Source organism: Thalassophryne amazonica, chromosome 11, assembly GCF_902500255.1.
Source record: "Thalassophryne amazonica chromosome 11, fThaAma1.1, whole genome shotgun sequence".
Taxonomy (NCBI): domain Eukaryota; kingdom Metazoa; phylum Chordata; class Actinopteri; order Batrachoidiformes; family Batrachoididae; genus Thalassophryne; species Thalassophryne amazonica.
This window is the reverse complement of record NC_047113.1, coordinates 69205101-69230070: the sequence shown is the minus strand read 5'-3', so window position 1 is coordinate 69230070 and position 24970 is coordinate 69205101. Positions and strand designations below refer to the sequence as shown.

Below are 24970 nucleotides of genomic sequence, written 5' to 3'. Positions count from 1 at the left end.
CATTTACTGCATATGAAATGATGCCCTCATGTAAAACTCAAAGGCTCAAACGGTTCAAGTTATTTATGTATATAGCACAAAATCATTATTCACCTCAAGGCACTACACAAAAGTAATGGCTGGACCTTACCCACCCCATGATCAAGCACACTGGCTACAGTGGTAAGTAAAAACTCCCTCTGCAGTTTTTGATTTTACAGGACAAAATCTCGGACCATGTAGGTGATAAATGCAAAGCATGAAGGTCTTGTATGCACAGCCACTTTCCTCGTCTCAGAGGTTCGTATATACAACATACACACAGAAAAATCATGCCTTTATTAATAATAATTAATGATTTTATTTCAGGCTTTGCCAGGAATCCACAGACTACACAAAATAAATTCCAATAATAAAAGAATAAACAACAATAATAAAAGTACACTACAGTAATGCACAAAAGTCCAAAACTAAAAAGTTGATTTAACAAAAGAAAAGATCAAATGGACTGGGTTTTTTTTGTTGGAGGGGGGGGGGGGGGGGGGCAGCAATCTGTGATCATCGGATGATTTATTTAATCCAAATGGCAACAAATAATATCCCACATGTTGTCCATCACACACCCATTTTTTCCATCTTACTTATTTTTTGGAATTTAAAAGTTCTTATCTTAAGTAACAACACATGCTGTGGTGTGCACAAGCTGCACTGAGTCCCTGTCTCTTGTTAAACTCACACTGTTAAAAAGAGTTCCACAGACGAAAACATGCAGCTTCTATTCCAGTGTGACTTCCATAAGTTTTTTTTTTCTCTTATGGTTAGAGAAACAAGGCAGAGGGTTAAATATAAAGGCATGAGGTTGCCGATGCTGTCTGGCATAGCAGATTCTGAAATATCTCTGTGAAATGCTGGAAAAGGCTCGCTCCAGGGGTCCAAATTTCCTGTCTGCAACACAGGGTGATGTAGTTCAGCAACTACAGCAACTCTGTTGTGATTTGGAGCTATATAAAATGAAAATAAATTGAAAATGAATTGAAATTGGAAAATCCTATTAGCTGTTGGGGAGTGAGGTTTATTGCCCATCACATGCACAGCAACTGCTGACGGCCTCCGTCACATTGGCTCCTGCGGAGTCTGACGGAGGGTACATAGGGTATATAAGGTACATAACAATATATATTTAAAAAAAAAACGTTACTTTGTAACAACATATTTACAATGTGCATGTCAGAGAAATTCACCCAAAATACTTTCTGCTAGCTTGTGCGGAGGTTATATTTATGTTATATTTATTTTAGGATGTAACCACTGTGTTTTAATCAGAAAATAATAGTTTACTGCTCTGTTTTAGTACAATGCAGAAAAAGTCTGACTCACTAATTCATCACCAAGCCAACATTCACAAACCATCCAGCAGGTGGCAGACTCACTTATGGGAAAATTACATAGGCAAAACAAAGCCATCAGAATTCGCCAGATGTGAGTTTGTCCTCATTATATGTTCTTGTAATTTAATAACTTACAATACAGTATCATTTATTGTTTTTGAGCTATCGTGTTGAATTGGATAGGGTAGATTTATTTGCCCCCGTTTCTAATAGCTGCAGTACCCACTTCTGACAGTAGGCTTTGCCCTAACAGGGCAGTGATTGGCGAAACGTTTCGATGCGATGCTTGTTTCAAATGTTTCGAAGCTGGTTCAGAGTGCCGTGGAGACAACAGAGTTGGGAATCTGTCCAGCTGGAGGAATACTGATTTTTTTTCACAGTCGGTAAGGAGAGGGTTCGGCAGCTGTCTGCTAGCTGACACATCATGCTTCCAATTCGGAGGTACTCACACCGAGGTACGTTCAGTAACAGCTAGTTTAGCTTTAATAGCGCTCTGTGCTACATTTGCCAGCAGCTTTTTTTTCTTTTTCAGGCGCAGTGACACGTTTTGCTCCGGAACGTCAATGACAACAGAAAGAGGCAACTGCCAAATGTATATGTACCTATGCGTGCTTTTTTGTCACTACCAAAAAAAAAAAAAAAACTACAGCTTTTTCGTGTGCTAGCAGCTAGCTAAAATGTAGGTTAAAGTTCAATCAAAATGTTGGTCACCGAACTGTCTTTATTTCTCTTCATTTGTACGGTTTGCAGATTGCATATTACATCTTATTCTCAATATTCGCTTGTTAATTTTCTGGAAATGATTTTAAACGTTGTTATGTACAAAACTAATTTTATTCGTTGCCCTCAGCTTCGTTAATGCAGTCAGTAGCGCTGACAGCTGTTTACATAATGTTTCAGGGACAATCGGTGTGTCTAAAACTGTAAATATCTAACTTGTAAATAAAAAAAAATGTCCATTTGATCAGTAATAAATAAATGAATTTGAATTGTTGACAGACCTTGCGAGTAACCCGGTGATGCCATCCTCTACAAAGGGGAAAACAAACGTCTCTACAATATAGAGTTCAAGCAGTTTAAAGATTTTAGATGTGCACTTATGTGGAATAATACATTTTAACACTTGTCAAATATTTTGTCTTGTGGTATGGAGGACCCAACATTCCGATCCCTGACAGATCGATCCCGCTGCGACGGTTTCGTGCATGAGCAACACAGTGTGAGCAGCTGGAGCATGTGTAACCACACTGCCACCCGCGGGATTCAAACCTGCAATTTACGAAAGCTCTGACTGCCAGCCAGAAACTTTACCACTGCACTACCATCGCTGTCCTATAAAAGGTGTGGAAAAATGCCTAAAATCAACAAGGAGATAGACGTATTAAAAAAATAAATAAATAAATAAAACCACACACCATAAAAACAACAGCGCATTTTGTTGAATCCCTCTTATTGAGCGAACAATACAAGTATGAACCGTCTGCTCCTCTGTAGATGAACCATAGTCAGATGTACAGTCATGAAATGACATGAATGGAGCAGCGCACTCTTATCATGTCCACATCTACTGGCCTGGCGTATCCAGCCCGTCGCAACAGTGACATATGTTTTTATGTATGTCCACATGAGGACAGCAAGCAGACACATGCGCGTCACAGTGGACCGTTGTAAGTTCATGTCCATCCAAACGGTACGTGTTCCATAGACGTGACATCCAGAACCACAGATCTCAACAGCTGCGGCTGTGGGCGGCCACGCCCCCTGTCAGTTCAGCGCACACACCAACGTGACATCAACTTGTCACAATGTGTCTGTGTTATGTGATCATTCCTTTTTAGTTATTTCTACTGCTATTTAGTTATTCCCCCCCATCCGCAACACATCCAACATGTGTTGCAGATAGGGAGGGGGCACAACACACGTGTGATTCACACGCACGGCACGTGTGGGGCACTTAGACAAATTTCACAGCCAGCTCGAAAGTGATCATCTGCTCACTATTTTTGTGCTTACTGCACGAATGGCCACACATTTTCTAAGTGCCAAGCGAGCGGTGTTAGATGTTTGTGTATGTCAACTGGAATTTGGCCGACACCTGCCGTGAGAGGGTTCGAATGGGCTCTTACAGGGCACTCTCTGTCTTTTAGCCACTGGTGTGTGCGAGTAGTTGTAGCAACAGGTGTACGAGGCATTGGAGGCAGCTCCCATTTTACACCTATTGCATACGATTCCTGTTTCGTGGGCAATTCAGCCACATTCGTATTATGTGTGAGGGGCTTTTTCCAATAATTTTGGATCTGAGTTGATTAAAGGCTAAGGTGTTGTCAAAATTAATTGCATTCTCTGTCCACCATTTCTGTCTTCATTCCATTTGCTTTATGACTGTCCCCTTTGAATAAGTATCTCCTGGTGTACAGTTACTTAAATTCTTATTTGTTTACAGTTGTCTGAATTAAGTTTTAGTTACCAAGCTTCTGACCACTTCTGTAGATTTCATTAAGCCCTTTTTGAACATTATTTTTTCTCATTTAATTCACTGCTTTTATTTCCAAGTTTCACAACGGCAGCAAATCTACTGCCTGCTGCTTTTGCTGGTACATTGAACATGAAACTAAATGGTAAATGGACTGGATTTATATAGCGCTTTCCCATCTGCATCAGATGCTGTTGTCAGAGTGCTGCCATAATCAACATTTTTCAATCAACATTTATTTATAAAGCGCTTTACAGCACCAACTGGTGTCCAAAGTGCTTAACATTAAAAACACAAATTTACAAAATAAAACACACATAAAATAAAATTTTAAAACAACACATAAAAAAAAGAACATAAAAATAACAGAACATGTCACCTCCCCACTAAGTGTTAAAAGCCAGTTTAAATAAATAAGTCTTTAACTTAGATTTAAAAAGTGCTAGGTCAGGAATAGTACGTAACTCAAGAGGTAGCTCATTCCACAGTCTGGGGCCAGCTACCGCGAAGGCATGATCACCCCAGCGTTTATATCTTGACCTTGGAACATCTAAGTAAAGCTGGCCAGACGCCCTTAACGTCCTACTGTAGGTGCGCAAAGTTAAAATTTCAGACAAGTAGGGAGGTGCAAGGCCATAAATAGCTTTAAAAACAAACATTAAAATTTTAAAATCAATTCTAAAACGAACTGGAAGCCAGTGGAGTGAGTATAGGATGGGCGCAATATGCTCACGTCTAGAAGTGTTTGTCAAAAGACGAGCAGCAGCATTCTGCACCAACTGGAGACGCACAAGAGATGACTGATTAATGCCCGCATAAAGTGCATTACAATAATCAAGTCTGGAGCTGATGAAAGCATGAATGGCCGTCTCAAGATCACGTCTACTGAGAAAGTGCTTTATTTTAGCCAAGAGGCGAAGTTGGAAAAAACTAGCTTTGACAACAGAATTTATCTGTTGATCGAACCTCAAACAGCTGTCAAATATCACTCCCAAATTCTTGACAGCTGGTTTTACATAGTTAGCCAAAGCACCAAAATTTGGTGTTACCACATTTGGTATGCCAGTGCGCTCAAACACCATGATCTCAGTTTTACCATCATTCAGGTAAAGGAAGTTTCGGGACAGCCACTGCTTTACATCACGAATACAATTAAATAATGATGACAAAGCATCACTCCCATTAGTCCTCACAGGCAGATAGATTTGCAGATCATCTGCATAACAATGAAAGGACAAATTGTGCTGGGTTATAATTGACCCCAATGGCAGAATGTACAAAGAAAGTAGAATCGGCCCAAGGACAGATCCCTGCGGCACTCCACAGCACAGAGGAGCAGTTGATGAGGAAAGGTCCCCAATCATGACAGAAAAGCTCCTTTCAGCCAAATATGATCTAAACCACTCAAGTGCAGTACCATGAATGCCAATAAAATGTTCCAACCGGGAAACAAGTACTGTGTGATCCACAGTATCAAAGGCTGCTGTGAGGTCCAACAGAACCAGCACAGCAGGATTCCCTGCATCCACCGACAGAGTAATATCATTATGAACTTTTAAAAGTGCTGACTCAGTGCTGTGTCGCGATCTAAACCCAGACTGGAATTTTTCAAGGATGAGATTGTCTTCTAAAAATGATTGTAACTGTAAAAAGACAACCTTTTCTAAAACCTTAGATAGAAATGGCAGATGAGAGACAGGTCTAAAATTGGATAAAACTGATGAGTCCAGGTGAGGTTTTTTAAGAAGAGGTCGAACCACAGCATGTTTAAAAGCAGCTGGAACAGACCCTGATCTAAGACAAGCATTGATAAAAGTTAGGAGACCCGCCCCAACAGTATTAAAAACCTCCTTCAGCACCTTAGCTGGAACAACATCAAAAGGACAACTTGTAGATTTTATGTTTTACAACATCAGCGAGAGATGCAAAAGAAATGGGCTCAAACTGTTCGAGCACAGCAGAATGTACACGAGGAGCAGACAACTCAACATTACAGCTCTGATCAGCGTTCTGTCTGACTGATGAAACCTTATCAATAAAAAACTGAAGAAACTCCTCACAGGTTGTGGTTGTAGCGTCCAACAAAACAGAGGTGTGTGGATTTACAACTGAGTTTATAGTCTGAAATAACACACTGGGACGATGACAACTGCTCGAAATAATATGAGACAGATATTGTGCTTTTGACTCCTTCACAGCCTTCTGATAGTCAGACTGTCCCTCAGAAAACCCAGAGACACCTGTAGTTTGTCCTTTTTCCATTTTCTCTCCGCCCGTCTGCAGCGTTGCCTGAGGGCACGGGTCGTGGCATTTAACCAGGGGTCGGATTTTGATTTCCTGGATTTGCAGCGCATCGGTGCAACAGAGTCCAAAATGACTGTGCATGTAGAGTGGAAAGAAGAGAGGATGTTATCTGGGAGTATATGGAGAAACCAGTCCATTCATGGCATAAAACTGAGAGTCCATGAAGGCAGCAGCAAAGTCCCCCGCTGTCGAGGAGGTGACCAAACGGCGGCGAGAGACAGGAACAAGTGGCTTACTAGCAGATGGAGGAGCAATAAATTCAAAAATAACAGGAAAGTGATCTGAAATAGCAATGTCTGATATGTCCTTAAGTGAAACTGAGAGCCCAAAAGAAATAACCAGGTCCAAGGTGTGTCCAAGATTATGTGTTGGTCCATCCATACAAGGCACTCACTACGCACCGGGAGAAACTAGGGGATTAAGGACCTTGCATTTTCTGGTCAGGCTGGGATTTGAACCGAGGATCCTCTGGTCTCAAGCCCAATGCTTAACCACTAGACCATCACCTCCCCAATCATATAAATCATACATTTTAGGGCTTAATCTTATAAAACAGTTATTGTTAACATTATTTTGGGACCCACTTGAATTATTCATGAGTAGTGGCATCCAGTGCTCTGTTATTGAAATAAATCTTCTGATTTTGACTAAAAAAACATGATATTAATCCAATAACATACCTGCTATGAAACATGAGAAAGCAATATAATCTGATTTGGCCTGCCATAGTCAAGTACAGAGGTCTGCAACCTTTACTATCAAGAGTTTTTGCCCCCTCACCTACCAAATCAAATTTGTCTGGAGCCACAAAACATATTTCTCCTGAATAAAGACAACACGGCTTATGAAGTTTTACATCTATAGTTGAACTACAGTTTTTTCATTTCTGAAATTACAGAATGAATAAGGAAAAGTAATAACATTTTATCGTTTTTAACTTATTAGAGCAAAGGAAACCATCAAACTCTTGCAGTGGCATGAGTAGGCGTACTTTGAAATAAATAGAACCCATTAAGCAGGCTTAGTGAGTCATCTCTATAGATTATACGTACGCCCCCCCCTTCTTTATTTTAATGAGTAAAATAAGAGGTAGAAATAAAATACAGAGCTGCAGTTTAAAAAGTAAAAATAAAAATAGGCCAGTTTGTATTTCAAGGATTCAAAGTAATTTTATTGTCATATGCACAGAAGAACATGTTCCCTGCACAATGAAATGTGTCTACTGCATTTAACCCATCCTAATTGCCAGTAGGAGCAGAAGTCGCCATTAGGCGCCCGGGGACCAGCTCCAGATGTACATCCCTGCCTTGGTCAACAGCAGGGCTGAGCAAACCAAGACCGACCCATAACAAACGACATACACATAACACACAACACACATAGGCCGGCCCGGTACATAAACATATATTGAAAAGCAAAAACACGAGGGAAAAGGAGAAAAAAAAAACCCTCATAGCCACTGCGTTACACAGCAGCAATGAGGAAAAAAATCCCCATCAGCACAGAAAAACAATAATCACAGACAAAACAAAGACGCAGGACGACAACCGACATTTGAAGGTCCATTTTATCAGAACACTCCGGAGGCAGCCTATTTGGCGCCGTCAATGGCCTTGTCCGACAATCCTGGAGGAGGAGGGGCTCAGCCCTGAGGGGTCCACAGTCAACGTCAGAGCTGGAGAAGCTGAGGGGAGGGGGGATGGCCAGGGAGCGAGGTTTAAGTGTTGATCTTCTTGAGGAGGTTTTTTATCACAGCGACCTTGAAGTGCAGCTGTGTTGGGGAGGCCAAATGAATAACCAGATTAGCAGACGCCTGAAAGATTACACAGTTCTGAGAACAGAGTGGCTCTCAATGCATCTGAATGTAGAATGTGGTCTTCACAGACGGTCAAAGCGGGTTCCCAGAGCTGCAATCCTACCCGAGATGTTTTCCAGCGTGCAGTTAACACCCGCCGACTGCGCAGCCACTGCCTTCCCAATCGAATCAATCATGTAGGGCAGCCTGGAAGGCCCAATCAAAGCTGCTCCCACTTTCTTTATTTTCCGGTAAACCAGCGCCATGCCCGCTCCACACAGCAGAAAGCCGGTCACCACCAAGCCAAATATATACACATCTTTGACATCCTCCACAGAAAGCATGTAAAGGCACATGACCTGCCATCTCCTCCACGAGTCCATCACGTAACCCATCACATGCGTCCCGGCAGGACAGGTCGGGTCCTCCGCCCCCGAATGTCTTGTAGAAAAAGTAGTGTCAATTGCGTTCAGAGACCACTTTAACAGATCCATTTTTGTCGTTTTCCAGAAGAGCAAAGCTGCAGCCTCACAGACAACACGCCACAGAAGCAGGAAAGATAAGGAGGGAGGGAGAAGAGAAAAGTGCGTCCGTCTCGGCCGAGTGCAAGCTGGCAAAAAAAAAATCATTTTTTCGCCATGACTAAAGTTTATATCACTGTTATGTCGTCTTTGTGTGTGTTTTAATCCCCTCAGCCACCTATGTCAATCAACTGTTGTAACTGAATGTTAAACACATGAACTTATGATCTAATTTTTTTTTCTTCCCCTGTTTGGTGTGCTTTCTGCTTATCAGGTTTTTATTTTAAATGTGTCTATCCAGGACTCTCACTTAGCAATCGAATAATGGCGCTGCTCCATCATGCCGATTTTCAAATCTATGGCCCGGTCACACGGCACTTAACGATGGGCAACAAAGCCCAAAATGAAACAAGAAATCTGGACTTTCGTTGACTTTTGTTGGCATCGTTTAACCTTCATGCAGTATAGTTCCTGCAGCTGGCACTGGTGTCAGGATTTTTAAACTGTTGAAAAATTTGAACAAATGCTGCCGAAAACCTCAATTCGTCTGTATTTTGTTTTGCTGTCGTTCTTGATGGGTTTTTTTTTATTGTTTGCTTAGTTTTTGTAACGTTGGCATTTAGTTTGTCTTTGTTGTTTGTTAATTGGTTTGCTGCCATGCGGTGTCATTTTCCTCTGTGCATTGTTTTCCTGTGAAATCTCCTGAAGCGGCGACATCAGGGTGCGACAGTAACTCTTGTCCGTTCGACATCAGTGAGTGAGCAGGACTCTCGGAATAGTGCTTCATGCCCCTCTCTTGCCTGATGTGGCGAGTTAATTTTCAGCTGCGTATCATCATGGTGTAAATTTTGGAGGAGAGCCCTGTTGTCTGAAAGTTATTCATATAGTCACATTTTAATTGAATTTGGACACATTCTTTTGCTGATGTTTAACCATAATATATGACGAGCTTACGGCCTTAACTGACATTAATGTTGCCTCGTGGATGTAACAGCAAATTCACCATATACTGTTGCCGTCAACTGCTGTTTATGACAGCCATGCGCACACGGTCCAAGCAGGTCTGTTACTGATCCGCCATGTGAAAGTGGAGTGAGATGTAGCCACAGATAAGATACCACTGCAGGTTTTGCTCAGTATAAGTGCTCCTGATGATCGAGGATTTAAAAAAGTATTCACTTTTGATCAGGAAACATAGCGCCTTTCTGAAACCTTAATAAATAATGGTAGGGAAGGGAGGGTCCAAGTGGCTCCAGAGCCGCAGGTTGCCAATCCCTGATCTAATCCCTGCCATCTGCAGTCATTTAGCTCTACTTTCTGGTTGAGTTGCCTTGTTCTGACTCAAGTGAAATGAGAGGTCTTCCTTTTACTCATGTTGTTGGTAGGACCAATGATGCAACAGTTTTTGGGCATATGAACTACAGAAATGCCATGACCCTGCATTTGGAGGCATACTGAATGATGCTTTTGATCTTTTGCGTTATGTTGGGGGGCAAGTTTGACTCTTCCATGATTCATCACATTGTTGCATTCAGGATTTCGCATTTCCATTATACTTTCCCCTGTTGACTGCACTACCCTTTACCTAACTCAGTTTTACATGTGGGATTTTGGTGAAACCTGAAGAGATTGCAGTGTGTGATTGGATAATTCTGTTCTGTTTTCTGCCATATTTAATGACTAAATGTTTAATTTGTGATTGTTAAACATAAGCAACATGTTAATTAAATTAAAATTTGTTGTATCCCTGATTGTGTCAGCTTTGCACGGTATATTTTATGTCTATATTACGTCAGTTGTGAACCAGGTCGTGCTCTCGTAAACCAGAAAATGCAGTTGAGACGGAATGGAGCCATCAGTTTGAACTGGTCCTTACTTCTTTACTTCACCTTTGCAGCCCACAGATGCATCGGGGCATTAAAAGCTGTTCAGACAGATCATGCCACCCCTCAGCTGTACACAGCAGTGCACAGACGGACGTGCACTTCTGTGCCAACACCTCGTATCACAACACATTACACTATCCATCCTCGGGATAAAGATTCACGATGGGAAGGTAAGACTGTTTTATCAAGACTATCTTTATTATAAGCATCTCTCAAACCTCATGCCTGACTTTTGTGCAACTTAAAAATTTGGGAAAGGGAGTCAGAATGTGGAGAATGAAGAGAAGGCAGCAATGCCCATTTGATGCCTTCTCTTCATTTTTTTTTTTTTTTTTTTTTATGTTCTGTTCCCAGGTGTTGAAATGGAGCGGTTTGCAGATGAGGCAGATGTGGTAATAGTCGGTGGTGGCCCTGCAGGACTTTCAGCAGCCATTCGTCTGAAGCAACTGGCCACTGAACATCAGAAAGAGCTGCGAGTCTGTCTTGTGGAGAAGGCATCTCAGATTGGAGCTCACACCTTGTCTGGAGCCTGTCTGGAGCCCAGTGCTCTACAAGAACTCTTCCCTGACTGGAAGGAAAGAGGAGTGAGTGTTGTACAGTTAACAACAGATGAGCACATTTGGGCATTCTTGGCTAGCTCACTTGTAGTGTTTTGTAAAACCACCCCTGCTATATAATGCAAACATGTTGAAAAGTGGGGAATCTGTTTTCTTGCCTGTTTTGGATGCACTGTAACAGTGGCTAATGAACAACTCAGATCCACCCCCCATTCACATCGTCATTTCAGGCACACATGCACATGCACCAATTTGCGTTTGAGGTTTATCATAATTCACACATACAGGGACTTGCAATGTTGCACTCCGCTGCAGCACAGTAAAGTCCCTTTCACAATGGGCCAATGTAGAGTTGCGTAATGCAGCCTTATCTGGCAATAGGCTGAGGGACGCAAAGGGGTCCGCGAAATGGACGCAAAAAATTAAACGTTTAATTTTTCACGGATTTTCGACGTAGAGTACTGGACGCCGTGCTCTCCGCAGGTCTATACAACACTCCGCTATTGTATTCAAGTTTAAGCAACACTGCGCTACTATACACCATGCCGCAATTCTACGCTACCCTATACCAGTCCTGCAAAACATCCTTTTAGGTTTTTTTTTATCAGTACATACAGTGAGGAAAATAAGTATTTGAACACCCTGCGATTTTGCAAGTTCTCCCACTTAGAAATCATGGAGGGGTCTGAAATTATCATCTTAGGTGCATGGCCACTGTGAGAGACATAATCTAAAAAAAATTCCGGAAATCACAATGTATGATTTATTTTTTTTTTATAATTTATTTGTATGTTACTGCTGCAAATAAGTATTTGAACACCTGTGAAAATCAACATTAATATTTGGTACAGTAGCCTTTGTTTGCAATTACAGAGGTCAAACATTTCCTGTAGTTCTTGACCAAGTTTTCACACACTGCAGCAGGGTTTTTGGTCTACTCCTCCATACAGATCTTCTCTAAATCTTTCAGGTTTGGAGTTTCAGCGCCCTCCAAAGATTTTCTATTGAGTTCAGATCTGGAGACTGGCCAGGCCACTCCAGGACCTTGAAATGCTTCTTATGGAGCCCCTCCTTAGTTGCCCTGGCTGTGTGTTTGGGGTCATTGTCATGCTGGAAGACCCAGCCACGACCCATCTTCAATGCTCTTACTGAGGGAAGGAGGTTGTTTGCCAAACTCTCGTAATACATGACCCCATCCATCCTCCCTTCAATACGGTGCAGTCGTCCTGTCCCCTTTGCAGAAGAGCACCCCCAGAGTATGATGTTTCCACCCCCATGCTTCACGGTTGGGATGGTTTTCTTGGGATTGTTCTCATCCTCTAAACATGGTAAGTGGAGTTGATTCCAAAAAGCTCTATTCTGGTCTCATCTGACCTCATGACCTTCTCCCATGCCTCCTCTGAATCATCCAGATGGTCACTGGTGAACTTCAAACGGGCCTGGACATGTGCTGGCTTGAACAGGGGGACCTTGCTGCCCTGCAGGATTTTAAACCATGACAGAATTATGTGTTACTAATGTAATTTTTGTGACTGTGGTCCCAGCTCTCTTCAGGTCATTGACCAGGTCCTCCTGTGTAGTTCTGAGCTTTCTCAGAATCATCCTTACCCCACAAAGTGAGATCTTGCATGGAATCCCAGACCGAGGGAGATTGACAGTCATCTTGTGTTTCTTCCACTTTCTAATAAATAATCATAACAGTTGTTGTCTTCTACCAAGCTGCTTGCCTGTTGTCCTGTAGTCCATCCCAGCCTTGTGCAGGTCCCTGGTGTCCTTAGACTGCTCTTTGGTCTTGGCTATGGTGGACAGGTTGGAGTGTAATTGATTGAGTGTATCAACAGGTGTCTTTTATACAGGTAACAAGTTCAAACGGGTGCAGTTAATACAGGTAAAGAGTGCAGAATAAGAGGGCTTCTTAAAGAAAAATTATCAGGTCTGTGTGAGCCAGAATTCTTGCTGGTTGGTAGGTGTTCAAATACTTATTTGCAGCAGTAACATACAAATAAATTATTTAAAAAAATCATACATTGTAATTTCCAGATTTATTTTTTATTTATTTTTAGATTATGTCTCTCACAGTGGATGTGCACCTAAGATGAAAATTTCAGACCCCTCCATGATTTCTAAGTGGGAGAACTTAGAAAATCGCAGGGTGTTCAAATACTTATTTTCCTCACTGTACCTGCTTTGCTGGATTTTATTCATCCCACTGGACTCTGCTTCAAAACCACAGAAGAAGAGGCAGGCCATGCTTCCCCCCTGCGCATAACATGCGCAGCTGTTCCTGCGTACTAGATACGCAGCACAATGCAGTTCTACGCAGGCCCGGTGTGAAAGGGGCTTAACGACACATTATGTCGCTCTTTCCTCAGGCACCTCTTAACACGCCAGTGACTGAAGACGTGTTCAGCATTTTAATGGAGAAAGGCAGAATTCCTGTCCCCATGTTGCCAGGTAGATATTGGCTTCATTTCCCTTTGTTTTGTGGGTCTGGCAACTTCTGTTCCACAAGCACTACTACAGGGTGATATTGTAGATTTTTGTCAGATCCGTTTTGCATATTGCTCAGATTCTGTGTATTTAATATTGAGAGGAAATCTGTCCATAAAGGGTACTGTGTGTAATGTCTAATATGGAAGTTTAAATGAGAAAACACTATATCTAAATTTGATTAGGTTATTTGGCTGAATAAGTAATGAGAGGATGAATAAAAAAAAAATGTCTGAAATTGGATGAAGAATGGTTTGTGAAAACTTGGAGCCATCTTATTTCAGGGAATGTTCAGGAAAGCTGGTAGCAGTGCAGAATTGGTATGCACATAATTTTTCTCGCTGCCTGTAGGTCTGCCTATGAGGAACCATGGCAATTACATTGTGAGGCTGGGGAACTTTGTACGTTGGCTGGGAGAGCAGGCTGAGGAGCTTGGAGTGGAGTTATACCCTGGTTATGCAGCAGCTGAGGTAAGACTATAGAAATCCCAGAGCAGACTCCATTTTTTTATTTTTGTAATACTCTGCAATTCTTGAGGTTTCCATAGCAGAATATCACTGCTCAACAGACGATTGTTTGGAGTCTGTATGAATAATGAGTGTTTAACTGTAAAATACCCCATTTCAAGCAATAAATATATTTATCCCGAAGTTGTTGTGATTCCGAATAAAGAATGGATTTTTTTTTTTTGTTCATATAGCAGAAGTTAATATTACATTTTGTACAATTGTATTGTTTTTGTTTCATATATCGGTCCTGAAAGCAGCCTCAAACAATAAAAAAAAATTGCTGCACTCTCCATTTTTCAGATCAGTGAACTTTTGCATTACCTTCTCGGCTACAAATGTCAAACTTCATTTTTATTACTTTTTCTCAAGGTTTTGTTTCATGAAGATGGAAGTGTGAAAGGAATTGCCACCAATGATGTTGGCATTGCCAAGGATGGCTCACCAAAGGTACTGTTTGTGTATGAAAACTTTGTTGAACGTTACACTGAATTCACTTCAGCATAATTAGTCATTTTCTCTGTTCTCTACAATGGAGCCATGAAGAGACAGGATACTGTAAATGTTTAGAAAATGTAAATACCACACGGAGAGAGTAACTGTACTTTAATGAACACGAGCATCAGTTTCGACATTTTTGTCCTGCATAAGAAGCCTAAAGTCACACCTTCATCTTCACATTCGTCTTAACAGCCGTACAAATCATGTAAAACTTGTATTCTACAAGTACTGTGCTTAGAGTTAGCGTTCACTCAGCTAGTTTATGTATAAGCCTATTTTAAAAGTTTTGGCTTTTTTCACTTCAGGTGGTGCTGTAATAAAGGATAATGCATTTTTAACAAAAAAAACTCCAACAGTGTACATTGCACATTCAACATTCATACATCCGTATGTTCTTTGAAGTGTGCCAAATCTTCTGATACAGCCTACACCCATTTCTGTTTTTCAATTTTTACACGGTATTGTAGCATATGCAAAACCTAGAATCTCACTGCAGGCCATCACTTTGATCAACACCAAGCCCAGTCTGTTGACCATTAAGAGCTTAAGTTATTAAAGTGAGTTTGATAGCTCAAAAGCTTTCAACTTTACAAAGGAGAACCTACTGCAGGGAGCAGTCAAATAAAGTCTTGCATATCTTCGCAACATTACCTCACATAAACATGAAACTTTGCACAGTGATACATAAGAATGAGCAAAGGTTGTTGCCATTGATGGTATTGTAAAGTGTCATCCTCGTTAAGAGGGGATGTTTATGCTGAATTTTCATAACACAAGTAAAATGCCGTCATAGTTTAATTAACAGAAGTGTTTTGTCATAAAAACATTGAGATAAATACGATCTTAATTTGACAGTTCACAGCCTTTTTAAGGTGTTTTATTATACAAACTTATATTCTGGGTAATATTACATGTTTTGTGGAGGCATTTTTTCCCCTCTGTATGCTTCTTTCTGTCAGGCATGTATGATTTGTGCAACAGCCAGGTCTCTGTATTATGTCTTGGTTACACTTTGTATTTATGCATGTGGTATTGGTGTGTCATTTCAGGACGTGTTTGAGAGGGGAATGGAGCTACACGCTAAAGTCACAGTGTTTGGAGAGGGCTGTCATGGACACTTGGCCAAGCAGCTTTACAAGCAGTTCAACCTGCGTGAGAACTGCGACCCTCAGACCTACGCCATTGGCCTGAAGGAGGTAGATAACGTGTACTATTAATGCCAAACAGAGGAGGGGTATCCCTCTGGTGTTAACTTTAAGTCCTTGTGTTCAGTCCTTTTTTCAAGGCAAGACAAAGATGATGGTCATATGCAATTTTACTGGTTTATGTTCATTCTTTTTCAAGTTGTGGGTGATTGATGAGAAGAAGTGGAGGCCCGGCAGAGTGGAGCACTCTGTGGGCTGGCCCCTGAAGAGGAACACCTATGGTGGGTCTTTCCTGTATCACCTGAATGAAGGAGAGCCGCTGGTGGCTTTGGGCTTTGTGGTGAGTGATTTCATAGATTTTAGTTTACATAGGGTCATAATAGAGGTGACGCCCAGATGTCCTGTAGGTAGACAATAACTTGAGGATATGTTGTCGATAAATTCAGTGCAGTTCAGTTGTTGTAGTTTGGTGAGTGTGTTTTCTGGTTATTGAACACATTTAGGTTTGTTGGATTCCTTCTCAAACCAGTAATATCAGATGATGAATCTTCCTTTCCGTAACGCTTGTCTACTTAATTTGTTTGCTATGTGGTTTGACAATATTACGATTTAACAAAAAGTCTTTTGTCACTCCAGGTTGGTTTAGATTATACCAACCCTTACTTGAGCCCCTTCAGAGAGTTCCAACGTTGGAAACACCATCCCTTTATAGCTCGAACCCTCGAAGGAGGCCATCGGATTGCATACGGTGCAAGAGCCTTGAACGAGGGAGGATTTCAGGTATGAGTGAAAATAACACAGCCATTATTATTATTCACGGGTAATTGTATGGTACTTTTTAAAAAAAGAACAGTTAAAAAATATAGTTGAAGTACCTGAGTTACAGGGAATAATTGAAATTTATATCTATTTAAAGCCATTGGCAGGATTACAGCAGTGTTCAGAATAATAGTAGTGCTATGTGACTAAAAAGATTAATCCAGGTTTTGAGTATATTTCTTATTGTTACATGGGAAACAAGGTACCAGTAGATTCAGTAGATTCTCACAAATCCAACAAGACCAAGCATTCATGATATGCACACGCTTAAGGCTATGAAATTGGGCTATTAGTAAAAAGTAGAAAAGGGGGTGTTCACAATAATAGTAGTGTGGCATTCAGTCAGTGAGTTCGTCAATTTTGTGGAACAAACAGGTGTGAATCAGGTGTCCCCTATTTAAGGATGAAGCCAGCACCTGTTGAACATGCTTTTCTCTTTGAAAGCCTGAGGAAAATGGGACGTTCAAGACATTGTTCAGAAGAACAGCGTAGTTTGATTAAAAAGTTGATTGGAGATGGGAAAACTTATACGCAGGTGCAAAAATTATAGGCTGTTCATCTACAATGATCTCCAATGCTTGAAAATGGACAGAAAAACCAGAGACGCATGGAAGAAAATGGAACACAACCATCAAAATGGATAGAAGAATAACCAGAATGGCAAAGGCTCACCCATTGATCAGCTCCAGGATGATCAAAGACAGTCTGGAGTTACCTGTAAGTGCTGTGACAGTTAGAAGACGCCTGTGTGAAGCTAATTTATTTGCAAGAATCCCCCGCAAAGTCCCTCTGTTTAAATAAAAGACGTGCAGAAGAGGTTACAATTTGCCAAAGAACACATCAGCTGGCCTAAAGAGAAATGGGGGAATAGTTTGTGGACTGGTGAAAGTAAAATTGTTCTTTTTGGTTCCAAGGGCTACAGACAGTTTGTGAGACGACCCCCAAACTCTGAATTCAAGCCACAGTTCACAGTGAAGACAATTAAGCATGGTGGTGGAAGCATCATGATATGGGCGTGTTTCTCCTACTATGGTGTTGGGCCTATATATCGCATACCAGGTATCATGGATCAGTTTGGATATGTCAGAATACTTGAAGAGGTCATGTTGCCTTATGCTGAAGAGGATATGCCTTTGAAATGGGTGTTTCAACAAGACAGTGACCCCAAGCACACTAGTAAACAAGCAAAATCTTGGTTCCAAACCAACAAAATTAATGCCTCGCAGATGTGAAGAAATCATGAAAAACTGTGGTTATACAACTAAATACTAGTTTAGTGATTCACAGGATTGCTAAAAAAGCAGTTTGAACATACGTTTTGAGTTTGTAGCGTCAACAGCAGATGCTACTATTATTGTGAACACCCCCTTTTCTACTTTTTTTTTTTTTCCTAATAGCCCAATTTCATAGCCTTAAGAGTGTGCATATCATGAATGCTTGGTCTTGTTGGATTTGTGAGAATCTACTGAATCTACTGGTACCTTGTTTCCCATGTAACAATAAGAAATATACTCAAAACCTGGATTAATCTTTTTAGTCACATAGCACTACTATTATTCTGAACACTACTGTATGTGTCGACTTTCAGTCTGCAAACAATGTACATGTTCCATAGTGATGAGAAATTCTCAAAGTTTTGTGCTACAGAATTAATATTCACAGTACACCTTTGGGCCCTGTCTCCATATCTCGCTTCTCCTTCTCCGTTCTCCTCTTACAGTTGTCACAGAATTGTTCGAACAGAGTGTATATGGCTTCATGCAGCAGCCTACAGGGAAAAAAAACACACACAGTACCCAGCATCTTATTTTTTGTGCGGCCACTCCAAGTACTTTTCAATTGAAAATCCCTTAACTTTTCAGAAAGACCCTGTGACATTACTGCAGCACATTTTTAGGCAACTGGGAGGAGACAGTTATTTTTGCTGATTTGTTACTTAAAATCTATCGCAATGAAGACCAAAAAAAAAGCTCATCTGTGATAGCAGGTGGGACAGATGCTTGTTTCTTGCTGAGGGTGAGTACTTTGTAATTACCATACATTAAAAGTTAGTTATTACTGTTGTGGAGACAAATCCCACATGCAGGCTTTTTTTGGTGAGGGGGACTGAACCCACTAGGATGAAGTGTTTGTGGGCACTGTCTCAGTACCCAAAAGCACTATATGGACATGGATGCCTTTCTTGACCATGAATATGTGTGTGCGAGTGTGAGATGGTTGTGGTAGCGCTTGCTCAACCAGCATGATTTTACGCTTTAATACAGAAAAATTACTTTCAGTCTGACAGATATTCCGTATCTCATCCTGACCATGGTATATAATTAATTGTCAGTTAATAAAATATCGATATTGACACACACTGTCTTCAGGTCTTTGCGTTGATGGCCATGGTTTTTCACACGGGAGATGGGTGGTTTGCTACAACAGCCCTGTAATAGCTAAATGACCGTTGACCAAATTCTCAGAATTTACTCTGATGTTAAAAATCTTAATAAGGAATGCAAATTAAACAGGACATGAATCTGCTCTTTTAGAGTATCCCAAAACTGACATTTCCAGGAGGGATGCTGATTGGCTGCAGCCCTGGCTTCATGAATGTGCCAAAGATCAAAGGCACCCACACAGCCATGAAGAGCGGCATCCTGGCTGCTGAGGCCCTTTTCCCCAAAGTCACAGCTGAGAACCAGGACTCACCGACTGCAGGTACACAGTCGAATACTTTAACAGTGTTAGTAATTTTAACACATATGGCTCACAATACACAAAACACTTAGAAGTTGTCAGTTTTTAAAATAATTCGTAATAAACTTGCATCAGTAGCAACACCAGGGCTGTGAAATCTCCGTGGATCCGCGACATTCCGCGGATTTCATCGTGGGGAGGAGGAGGGTTGTTAGTCTTTTACTCTGTAATTGTGATCGTCACTAAGTTTTTAAAATGTCTATCGCGAAGTGTTCTTTTTTTTACGACATCGTGCAAGTTTTATAAGTCCATGGCGGTCCGCAGACACTGATCCGTATGTTACAGATACAAATCAGTGTCCTCAGATCCGCGGAGTTTCGAGGAGAAAAATCACACTCAAAGCCTGGCTGTTGCGGCAGTTGTCGTAAAGCAGGACCGGTTGGTTGCTGCGGCAACGCTGTATGGCTCCTGCGTGAAGCTCAAGCTAAACATAGCATGTGGACATCGCAAACTTTTAGAGCTCTCAAGTTTTTAAAAGAAGAATTGTGCAGCATGTCTGTGTCACGGATCGCCATCGGACAGAGGGAAGATGGCGAGAAAGACTGTTTGGAAAAAGTCTGATAAGGATAAGAATCCGTGGAATTTTCACTGGCTTCATCAACACACCTGAAAGATAAAGTAAAAGGGAAAAGGCACCCACACAGCCATGAAGAGCGACATCCTGGAAAAGCGAACTGTGCCATCAGGAAACACAGTAAGAAAATAAACATTGTGCTCTTCAAACAGGATTTTAGAAAAGATTATGACTTTTTTCATTAATCTAGACTTTCCTTCATTGGAAAAAAAGACTGTGGCTTTGAATGGATTTACATGAATTTACACAAGAATATAAATTATTTTTTAAGAATATGTGGCTTTTTTATATAAGGTATGTTATTGATAATTTATGATTTTCAAAATATTCTACAAGTTTTACCTGTGGTTTTTTAAATGCTGTAACAGTCTTTTCAGTCTTAATGAATTTCATGTAGTTTAATTGTTCTGAGTTAAACCATTATTTGGTTTCCAATTAAAAGAAAAATCATTCCAGGTCCTACTTCCATATCATTTTCTGTTATTTCAACATGATCATTGACGGTTCAAATGAAAGGTTGAACACAGGGTCATTTAAATATGCACTAATTTAGAGATTTTTTTTGTTGTTGTTCCAGGAGATCCTGAAAATGTATCATTAGATAAAAAATTAATTTGGTTTCTGGGATCCCACGGGGCCTGAGACCCTGGCTTCTGGGGGCCTGTGCCCACCAGACCCCCTGCAAATTTTCCTCAGATTTCACAATTTTCATTTCACAGCCCTGGAACACTGATGATTTTCATTTTTATTTTTTAAACCAACATGTGTAAATTAACCTTGCTCAAACTTAAGGTCACAGGCCAGCTGACCCATGTGAATTATGGAGTGTCCATCACATGAAGCCGGCATCACTCAGGACAATCCAACATAAAGTAGATTTGATAACAAAATCTGGTCAGGAGTGCACTGTTTGGTATCTGTGGGTGGAATAGAGCTCCAATTACAATTCTTACTGCTTTAATAATTAATTAGGGAGCTTTGAGCACTTTTTAAATCCGTGTCTATGTGAATCTATAATATATATATATTATTATTCTTCTAGGACTCCATGTACCAGAGTATTCTGAGGCCTTGAAGAACTCGTGGGTATGGAAAGAGCTGTACGCAGTGAGAAATATCAGGCCGTCTTTCCATAATTACTTTGGCCTGTACGGTGGGATGATCTACACTGGAATTTTCTACTGGCTCCTCAGAGGCAAAGAACCATGGACGCTTAAACACTGTGGTAAGTTATCCTGGGGCAGATACCATTTCTGAAATTGTGGACACAAGCCTTTACTTACTCACTGGAACAAAACCTAATCATGTTGGTTCATAAATCTAAAACTAGGGAGGAAAAAGACTTTATGTCCTGAAATATTTTCTCTATTTTTTTTTTTTTTTTTTTTTTTTTTTTATCGTTTCTGAGATTTCACTTCTGTAGAGTCCAGTTTTTCAACAAATGCAATATTGTTTGAAAACGGTACAGCCTTAGTAGAAATTGTGACAATTTCCCATTGGCCACACCACTTTCAGTAAATGTTCCAGGAAATATGGGGGTGTGTGTGTGTGTGTAGGAATCCCTTTATACAGAGTAGCGACAACTGAGAACATTACACCATTTTGGGGCCAATTGTGCTGAGCTACTGAACTAACCTTTTGTTTTCAACATTTTTTTAGTCAGTTAACCACATACAGCAACACATCCAGGTACATGTATTATCAAAATAAATATAAAAATATTTAAGCTATCAATATAACATAAATTTACAATTTATGCTGATTTATTTAATTAATTTAAAGCCTGATTTATGCCTCACCACAGCTATAACTCCATGCCATGCAATGATGTTGACATGCGTGACAGTTTTAAAGTTCTCTGTCACTGGATTATTCTTTATTCTGGATTAATTTGTCCCTGAACAAGCTTTTCTTTCTACAGTCATCACCTCCAAATCAAAGGTAAGGTGTACAATTTCCTCTTTTTCCAACTCTGTGTTGTAAATTTGCAGATTTTTCTGCCAAACGTATTAGATCCATTATCGAAATGTGATCAGCATGCGCACTGCAAAAACGAGGAAAGAGTGAAACCAGAAAAGTGTCAAATCACAGCCTTTTTGCAGTGTCTGATTTAACAGGTACATGTCAAGCTGATAAGTTGTGGGCCATGTGGAAATAGTGTTGTTGCATGACCTACAAAAAGGCTGGGTATGATTTTTTTTTTTGCATGATTTTATCGAAAATATTACAAGAAATGTTCAGTGTCTTTTCACACACAATATATTGGTATGTTATTTAGTAATTTGGATTATTCAGGGACTGTTTTTCTGCTTTTTTCTGTCAGGCATCTTGTTGGGCAGCAAGGCGGCCTTGAAGCAAAGCTGTTGTTTTATTTCGCTTTATCTTAATTTTTATCCGTTAAAACCCTCAGGAGCATATGTGAGTAATACTTACCTTTTTATGTTAAACTGACCTGTTATGGTCTTCTGAAACAGTTGATAGATGTATTTTATAACAAAGTGGGAGCAATGCTAATGCGTTAGCGTGTCTATGGCATTTTCAGTGTTAAAGTTAGCATTGAGCTGTCACCTGTCAGCACGTTTGTTTGTATTTGTGTTCAGTATAATAATTGACAGCATTTGTTGACGTTAAAGAGTCAAATGCATTACAAATTGTAATTTTTTTTTTCATTTATTTTATTTACATTTGTAGTTTCACAGTGATCCTCACAGCGAACATCTCAAACTAGTGGCCCAGTCACACGGCACTTAACGAAGGGCAACGAAGCCCAAACGAAACAAGAAATCTGGACTTTCATTGACTTTTGTTGGCATCTTTTAACCTTTGCGCAACTTCGTTCCTGCAGCTGGCGCTTCGTCAGGATTTTTAAACTAATGAAAAATTTGAACGAATGCTACCGATAACCTCAATTCATCCATATTTCTTTTTGCTGTCGTTCTTGACGGTTTTTTATTGTTTGTTTAGTTTTATATCAATACCGTTTAGTTTGACTTCGTTCAACCAGCTGAATGTTTTCGTACAGTGCAGAAGCCATTTCTAACCCTAACTCTGTTTGATTGGATTTTTTTTTTTCTGGGTTGGGAGGTCAGCTTCACTGGGCTCAGGCACCTTATATAAGCCAGAATTGATCTTTTGTATGGATACAATTAATTATTTTGCCACAAGCAACTACTGAATTTGAAACAATAAAAAAGTTGTGGAATTTCCGACAGTACTTGACAGGGTTTAATTTTAGCGGTTACCCAAGAACCCGTGGCACCCCACTTTGGGGGCGGGCACACAACTCTCTAGACTTGCATTCCCGACTGGAATCCACCTTTTTTATTAGATAACTGTACAGAAATCTATCAAATTTGGACAAAATTTGCACAGAATTCGACTTTGAGACCTACACATACACAAAACATCATCAAAAAATGTTCTTCTCCTCTGCTTGTAATGCTGCGTTTTATGATACACAGATAGATGTATAATAAAACAAATGGTGACTGGTTTCTAAACACAATTCTGACAGTTTTTGAGGGAAGGACAAGGAGCAGCCCCACAGTAAGCAGCAGAGTTTTTTTTTTTTTTCTTTACGTGCGCACACGAGCGAATCGTCCATGAAGATTATTTTATTTATTAACTACACAGATGTATAATAAAGCAAATGGTGACTGGTTTCTAAACACAATTATGACAGAGTTTTTGGGGGAAGAGTGATCAGCAGCCCCACAGCAAGCAGCGGAGTTTTTTTTTTTTTTATTGTTTACATGTGCGCGTGTGAACGGGACAGGAGGTCCTCAAACTGGGTCCTGCAGAGGCAGAAGGACCGCTGAAAGTGGCCGTCATCCAGAAGCAGCTCCTGCAGCAAATAATGATACTCCCCGAATTGGGAACGTCTCATAACGTTTGTCAGCTTTCCACAACAACTCGCTCCGTGTGATCAAGGTCCATCATGTTAACTTGACTGACAACCAGAGCCAGTGAGTGGCAACCTCTTCCTGTCATCAGGGGGGAGGTCTGAGAGGCCAGCCTTCAAGGACACCCATGTGCAGGTTGCTGCCACTACCACCAGTTCTCGTTCTGTGACAGTGGCACTGGATGCTGATGAAGAGGCTGCTGGTGATCCTGCTGCTGCCTATACAGCTGGAGCCTCTAATGTAGACTCAGATTCTGACTCTGGCTCAGATTCTGCCTTAGATTCTGAGTTTAATTCTGATTCTGAGGAAGAACACCTTGAAGTGCTAAAAAGAATGGCAGATGACCATGATGACTGCTAATAGATTTTCTGTAATCACAAGTGTAATCAACACTCATGACAGCCATGATTGTTAATGGGCTGGATGTTTAATAAAACATCGGCAGCTGAGATGACCCCAATGCCAATCTGCCTGTGCATATTGGCATGGGGTCATCTCAGCTTCTGACAAGGTTAGAAAATTTCTAAATTTCAGAAAATATTACTCCAAAAACACAAAAATTCCCTCCCATAATTTCACCCCAGTTCTGCCCCAGATATCACCAGAATGCACCATTTGCATCCTTTTATATCAAAATTTTCTGGGGGGCATGCCGCCAGACCCCCCTAGTTGCTTTGCTGCTATGCTGCGAAGCGGTAGGTTTGGCACCGAACTTTTCTGAGGGGCACCAAACTTTTCAGATTTTGGTGCCCTTAAGGCACACAACTATTTATTCTAAAAGGCAAACCCTGGTACTTGAATGCAATGGCAGCAGCAGCAGCTCCTGCGTGCGCTCATTATTTTTTATTAAATATAACAATATGAGTGTAGGAATGACAGTCCAGCCCTTCTGTACATGTGGCAACAGGTAGATGATTCAAATGATTATATAGAGCTGTTCTGCAAGGCAGAATTCACCTTGTGGATCAGTGGCAGCTGGTGTAATAACCGCACATGGGGAGTCAATGCGCCTTCACACAGATTGATCAGTTTACTGCTCTGATATATTCAATCATCTTTACATTCATATTTATTCCCCCTTTTGACAGTTTTCTGTTACAAATCAATATATATGGCTTAGTAAGGTAATACAGGGATACAGCAGTTACCACGGCACACTAGTTGTGTTTTGTTTTGTTTTTTTTGTTTTTTTTTAATTGGAGCAAGACATAGCGCACAGCGTGTCGTCAAGACAGTGAGCGTTCTGATGATGAGATGATCCCTCTTTTGTTCTGGATGAGGAACCAGAGCAGGTGGCTCCACTGACGTGCACACAGATCTCCACAGCTTCTGTTTGCAGTTTCTCCAGGACTCAGGCGCTATGAGCTCCGTCCCAGCGCCGAGTCTTG

The 24970-nt window shown here is 40.8% G+C and overlaps 1 protein-coding gene across 1 annotated transcript in view; it reads left to right on the top strand.

Moving 5' to 3' along the window:
- Positions 1 to 1631: 1631 nt before the first annotated feature.
- Positions 1632 to 24970, top strand: part of etfdh (electron transfer flavoprotein dehydrogenase) — a 46773-nt gene continuing 23434 nt past the window's right edge. Inside the window, exons 1-11 of the mRNA XM_034182095.1 lie at positions 1632 to 1822; positions 10358 to 10516; positions 10701 to 10930; positions 13276 to 13357; positions 13745 to 13863; positions 14272 to 14349; positions 15450 to 15596; positions 15745 to 15885; positions 16182 to 16325; positions 18899 to 19067; positions 20723 to 20905. Of these exons, the coding sequence (XP_034037986.1) occupies positions 1792 to 1822; positions 10358 to 10516; positions 10701 to 10930; positions 13276 to 13357; positions 13745 to 13863; positions 14272 to 14349; positions 15450 to 15596; positions 15745 to 15885; positions 16182 to 16325; positions 18899 to 19067; positions 20723 to 20905 (1483 nt within the window). The 5' untranslated portion in view covers positions 1632 to 1791. The remainder of the gene's footprint in view (positions 1823 to 10357; positions 10517 to 10700; positions 10931 to 13275; positions 13358 to 13744; positions 13864 to 14271; positions 14350 to 15449; positions 15597 to 15744; positions 15886 to 16181; positions 16326 to 18898; positions 19068 to 20722; positions 20906 to 24970) is intronic.